This window comes from Humulus lupulus, chromosome 2 (genome assembly GCF_963169125.1).
Source record: "Humulus lupulus chromosome 2, drHumLupu1.1, whole genome shotgun sequence".
NCBI lineage: Eukaryota > Viridiplantae > Streptophyta > Magnoliopsida > Rosales > Cannabaceae > Humulus > Humulus lupulus.
In genome coordinates this window covers 72,726,458-72,732,993 of record NC_084794.1, presented here as the reverse complement: position 1 = coordinate 72,732,993, position 6,536 = coordinate 72,726,458, and the positions used below count along the sequence as shown (strand labels likewise).

The following is a 6,536-nucleotide window of genomic DNA, read 5'->3' as shown; positions in this document are numbered from 1 at the left end:
TTGTCTCTACTCCAGTTTCGAACTTGATCTCATATTCTTTATTGAACAATTGATAAAGTATGAATCCTATAAGGCAAATAAATTTATAAACAACTAAATATCTTTGTCCTTTTTTCTCTTGATCTGATTTTTTTTTTTTTTTTGATTATGAAGAAGACTAGGACTTATATAGCTAGCTTAGATAGCAGCTAAGTGAAGAAAATGTTGAACAAAAATTGGGTGAAACTAAACAGGTATTATTTCAAAAATAACTTTAAATTTCAAGTAATATTGAAGGCCTAAGAAAATATATTAAGGTTAATCTCTTTTTTTTTTTTAAATATGTAGAGCTACAAAAGAGTACACGGATGCGGCATGGGACTTTGTGAAAATGGTAGAAAGAAATTATGGTTTTCCAAATAAAATTATCTGTCCTTGTAAGAAGTGTCGAAACTTAAATCATCATAAGGTGGACAAAGATTGGGAACGAGACTGGTGTATGAAAGTAATGGGAGACCTGTGGAGATCTTCCAAGTCCAGGCTAGTTACTAAGCTGAACGAGCTACCAAATGAACAAGAACGACTAAAATTAAAGCCTGATAATATCAAATCAGAAACTGAATGGAGAGTATTTGTGCGTGAAAAAACCAGTAAACAATTTCAGGTAACCAAAATTTTGATATATGTATTATATAGATTCTGCTTATTACAAATAAATTGGGTACCATACTTATTTCAGTTTGGTTTATTATCAGGAGAAAGATTGAGAAAAAAAAAAACACTCATTGCTTACTTAGCTGTTACATCTCTGATATTGATGAATTATAGTTTTAATGCTTTTGGTATCTATAATCATGGTGTTCACTATAGACAGTAGCAGGTTTAATTTTCATTAAAGTTGTATTTAGCAAAAGAAGTTCATTACTCTTTTGCACTTGCTGCTAAGGTTGTTTATAGTACACATTAAGTTATGCTTTCCCTTGTATTTAAAAATTGAATTGAGTATATATATATATATATAAATGTATATATTTGAGCAATAGTTACACTGTCATTTAAAACTTGAACTGAATATATATATTCTATTTAATATATATAGAAAATTTTGAGTGCATAAATAGAATAAACAATAAGAAGACATATTCTATTTCAACCCTTAAGGAGACTGAATGGAGTGTTTGGGAAGGGGGCAGGATTTTGTTGGTATAATAAATATAATGAGGTCAGTCAAGTCAGGTTATGCATTACTTGAGGGCATAAATATAATTTTTCGTTGGTTAACTCATTTTTTGCCTTTAGAAGTAGGAAAACGACTGGCCTATATTATGGTAGAGAGTTTGCCTGTTAGCTGTACATGTAGAGACTACTAGCTGTACGCATTATTGATGGAAAAGATTGCATGACATTGCTAAAGGGTCAATATAGAGATCTTGGGTTTATAGTTTAAGATGTCATAGTTTGATGTATTTTGTATTTTTGCTCAATCATATTTATCAATTTGGTAATGCAATACAATCAATCAGTAAAAATAATCATATTCAGGAACTTAATTGTTATATTTTATAATTTAGGAACTAATTTACTAAATCAAATAGTTTAAGAGGCTGTTATGCTAATTTTTTTTATTTTTGAACTTGTTACACTCGATGAAAATATTGTTAGGAATGAATTTGATGTAAAAGTATAACAGACAAAATACCCTTAAACTGAATGGAGAGACTTTGTATAATTATGAAACCTTGGTTTCTTCTAATGGGGTGTTTGAGCTAGAATTCTTCAGTTCTGGTGATTCAAGCAATGAGTACATAGGAATCTGGTTTAAGAATGATAAGGACAAGAAGGCAGTTTGGGTTGCAAAAAGAGCAAGTCAACCAAGGGTGTAGTTTCTTTTGTCATGGCTTAGTCCTGATGATCCAGATAAAGGTTCTTTTTTTAAGGCTTTCACAGAGAAAACAAAACCCAGTTCAATATCTGGTTAGGTGAAAATGTTTATCAAGAGATTGGATAAGTAAGATATTTTTTTCTTGGTGTTATGGAGTATATAATATTCTTATTCTAGAACAATGCATTATGCTATATCAGTCAATTAAAACTATTTCAGGTCTGATCAAATTAAGGCAGTAGAAATCCTTAGTAGTTTCTGCATAATCTTAGCAACATTAGATTGTCTTGGCTTGATATGCACATATGAAAGTTAAACTCTATTGGCCTCAAGAGCTGCATTGAGACTACAATTATGGTTAGTTTTTAGAATATCTTTATGCTCTAAATTTGAACTCTTGCAACCACAAACAAATTTCAAATTCCAAATTTACAATTGGCTTAATTGTATTCAAATTATGTGAGCAGTTGCTGCCCTGTTTTCATGAAACTTTTGTACTTTAAATGATTTATTTTTTTCCAATTCTCTTCTTGAAAATGTGTTTCTAAATTTATTTGACAAAGCTATTCAAGAGACACTATTATCACCATTCACAGTCCACCAACCATCCCATCCCTGTTCAGGAGGAGTTGTAATGTGTTTACTATTTCATTGCTAGAATACTGGTTCTGTATGTTTCTTTTACTACTGGAGTGTTTACTGTTGGAGTGTTTATTACATACTCTTTTCTTTGCTGCCATAGTTACTGTTTTATTGTTGAAAAACTATTATGTGTACTGTGTTTACTGTTTTATTGCTAGAATACTGGTTTAGTTTTTTTGTTTTACTGCTGAAGTGTTTGGTATTATATATGTTCAATCGTTGGTTCATTTCTTATTTATTTTAGGCGATTAGCAATAAGTTTAAAGAGATGAGGAAGAAACAACTCCCACATACATGCAGCAGGAGAGGATATGCTCGAACAATGGATGACATGGTAAAAATTTAATAAATATTTTTGGTAGCTAAACATAAGAAAATATATGTTCTCTTTCTGAAAAATGTACTTGGAAACAGAGTAGGGAAAGTTCAAAACCTGTAACAAGAGTTCAAGCTTTCTTAAAGACACACACAAAGAAGAATGGTGAACCTGTGAATGCTCAAGCTGCTGAAGTTATTGTAAGTAATTTACCCTTTGTTTGTAGAAACATATGTATTTGTATGTACATAGACTTATTTAACAGTCAACTTGAAATGATTTATAGGAGAAGCTACAAGTTCTTGCAAATGAAAAACCAGATTCATGCACAACACAGAATACTGTACAAGATGCTCTCACTATCATATTTGGTCCTGACAAGAATGGTAGATCATTAGCTAATGGGAGGGGAGTAACTAATACAAAGTTAGCTATTCTAAGAGCAAGAGATGACCATATTTCACAATTGGAATCAAGTCAATGTGAGATGAAGAATAAAATGTCTGAGATGATGAATCTTATTAATACTATTGCAAAAAGTGTAAACATTCAGGTAAATTAAATTAATTGACTTCTGTTTATTTTACTCTATTCATTGAAAATTATAAATGACTAAATTATTCTCAAACTTGTAGGGGTTTACTCAACCAAGTGAAGCGGAGTCACACATGCCTTCTCCTATGGTAACTACAATTTTAATTACTACCTATCATTTCACTTTTAATTTTTTAAGTATCAATATTATCTATAAATAAATATATGTTTTATCATGTAACAGAGTGTTAATAATCTGAAGTTCACTCCTGAAAACAATGCTTGCAATTTACTTGATTGGAATGGAAGTGGAGAAATTGTTGCAGAAGGTCGATGGTCTTCTAGTGATCCTTTATGTGAGGTGCATCATCTTCGTCTTGGGCCTAATGCAATGAGAGTTTGGGTTGATGTTGCTAAGAAACCTACTGCATATTTATGGAGACCAACATCACATATGAGTACAATTGAAGAAGCGGTTGGTTGCACTGTTGCTTGGCCTTCTAATAAAGTTACAATGAGGTAAAATTTCATGCAACTTAAAAATTATTTATAAATAGTACAACAAATCAGCTGTAGTAACTAATTATATCATCAAAATATATAGGAAATGAACATAATGGATGAAATTCAATTGTTTCTTGGTAGATATCTTTGGTACGTATCTTTGCATAAAATTAACTAATGAATGAACATGTGTTTTCAACTATTTTGGCTACATTTGTTTTCTTAATTTTATATATTTTTCACTCTTACAGGTGCACAACTAATGAATGAAGTGTAATATTTTGGAGGGACGCCCATGATCAACAAATTATGAATCAGTTTGTTTTAAAACTTTTGCTTATGTACTTTGTCTTGCAATATACTCGTACTTTTGGGATATTGATATTTTAGCTTTATGTAGCGAACATATTAAGAATATTTGAATTTATGTTAAGGTATAATTTTTAATGTGTTATATGTTTATCATTTGTTGCAATTATTCATATGTTAAAAGATAAAAAAATATAAAAGTTTTTGTTATGCCATGAAATTGTTCATATGACAATTAATAAATGTTAGGAAAATGATTAATGATAACAATTTAAAAAACGCTATTAAAAGTAAGGATGATTACAAACAAAAAATGCTATGTCTGATTACTAATTACATTTTCAAAATGCTATTACATATCTTTACAAAACGTTTGAAAAATGCTATTAAAAGTAAGGATAATTACAAACATAAAACGCTACGACTGATAACTAATTACATTCTTAAAACGCTATTGTATATCTTTACATAACAATTTAAAAACGCGATTCACAGTAAATACGACTACAAACACAAAACGCTACGACTTATAATTAATTGCATTTTAAAAACGCTATTGAATATCTTCACATAACGTTTTAAAAACGCTATTAAAAGTAAGTATTTTCAATTTAACATAATCAATGACTACATACATAAAACGCTATGACTGACATATAATTATATTTTTAAAACGCTATTATATATCTTTCAATAGCATTTTTACATCACAATTTAAAAACGCTATGAAAAGGTCCAGACCTTTAATAACATGGGATAATATAGCGTTTGTAATAACACTATCGTTTGTTAAAGACAGCGTTTTAAAAACGCTATGGAATGCAGTTTTTCTTGTAGTGTGGAGGATACTGTAACGTACTTGCAACTTCTTGACATATTGCACAAGGAACTTAAAGTTGATAAACAGATGTATGAGTTGAAATTGGAGGTTCCTTACACTTGCGGCGACCAACCATTTACACCCGTTCATGTTGAAAGTGATCTTGGTGTCCGTGCATTCTTAGGAGTAACATCTAAAGAAAGGTTGGCCTTGTGTGTCACTCCTGTTAAAAAGATTGTCATTGCAGACCCATATTCCACTCCCGGACCTGAGGGAGCAGCCAGTACTTTAGGATTTCCTATTGGTGACCTGAGGGATAACCAGTATGAGTACAACCCCTATGTGAATGACGATCCGGTAGCTGAACACAATGAGGACTTAGGAGACAATTCATTGGATGATGATCTATTAGCTGAACATTTGCAAGTAAAAGAAGCACAAGAACAACCAATACGTCATATTGCACGGACGAACCCACCTAGTCAAGGACGTCGAACACCTGGCACCAGCTCTAGTCGTCCTGGTGGAACAGCATATAACTATACAGGGAACATTTTAATATGTTCAACAGAAGATCATAGAAAATGGAGTGCTCCCATGTTTACAAAAGAAGATATCATAGCTTGTAGTCGTTCTGAATCACCCTCATCCGGTGTAGCGTTGGGGGAATTACATCTTGGGAAGACATTTGAGAACAAGATGGAATTGAAAACCAAAGCGGCTCTCTTTGCAATGAAGAATAATTTTGAGTTTATGGTTAAGAAGTCTGGTACTGATGTGTTGTATATCACCTGCAAGGATCCTGATTGTGGTTGGAGAATAAGAGGGAAAAAAGTAGCGCAATCAGAGATGTTTGAGATCACTGTTTATAATAGTGTACATACTTGCTCACTAGAATTGCGACAAAAAGACCACCGTCAAGCAGCACCTTCTGTCATTGGGCACCTTATCAAGAACAAATATGCTACTGATGGCATTAGCTATCCACCAAACAGCATAAAGGAGGATATGAAGAATAATTTTGGGATCGATATGAGTTATATGAAGGCTTGGAGATGCAGAGAGAAGGCACTCGGTTATGCCAGGGGGACACCTGAAGAATCGTACTCCAAGTTACCTTCTTACCTGTACATGCTGCAGCAAAAGAATCCAGGTACAATTACTGATTTTGTCACAGATGACGGTCGCTTTCTTTACTGTTTCTTCTCACTCGGAGTTTGTAGAAGGGGATTTACATCATGTCGTCCTGTTATATGTGTGGACGGCACTTTCTTGAAGTCAAGGTACGGTGGCCACATGTTGTGTGCTGTCGCATTGGATACGAATAACCACATTTATCCAATTGCATTCGCGATTGTTGATAGTGAGAATCATGCTTCTTGGAAGTATTTCATGATGAAATTGAAGGAAGCCATTGGAGTTGTTGATAATCTGTCTTTTGTATCAGACAGGCATGCTAGCATTATTCATGCTCTTGAGTTGGTCTTCCCTGATGCCTACCACGACGCATGCTACCATCACATAAGTATGAATGTAATCGCTTAGTTCAA

The 6,536-nt window shown here is 32.7% G+C and overlaps 1 protein-coding gene across 1 annotated transcript; it reads left to right on the top strand.

Annotated features, from left to right (window-relative positions):
• Window positions 1-201: 201 nt before the first annotated feature.
• On the top strand, window positions 202-4,127 carry LOC133814400 (uncharacterized). The gene is made up of 8 exons (XM_062247364.1): window positions 202-233; window positions 328-643; window positions 2,918-3,019; window positions 3,106-3,372; window positions 3,455-3,502; window positions 3,598-3,872; window positions 3,999-4,007; window positions 4,109-4,127. Exons 1-8 carry the CDS (start codon window positions 202-204, stop codon window positions 4,125-4,127), a joined length of 1,068 nt encoding a protein of 355 aa, XP_062103348.1.
• Window positions 4,128-6,536: the final 2,409 nt, after the last annotated feature.

Bases quoted from the DNA above. Each gene is read 5' to 3' on its own strand.
- LOC133814400 (XM_062247364.1), top strand. From the start codon at position 202: ATGTTGAACAAAAATTGGGTGAAACTAAACAG. The intron at 3,373-3,454 runs GTAAATTAAATT...TCAAACTTGTAG, and splicing joins CAAAAAGTGTAAACATTCAG to GGGTTTACTCAACCAAGTGA. The intron at 3,503-3,597 runs GTAACTACAATT...ATCATGTAACAG, and splicing joins CACACATGCCTTCTCCTATG to AGTGTTAATAATCTGAAGTT.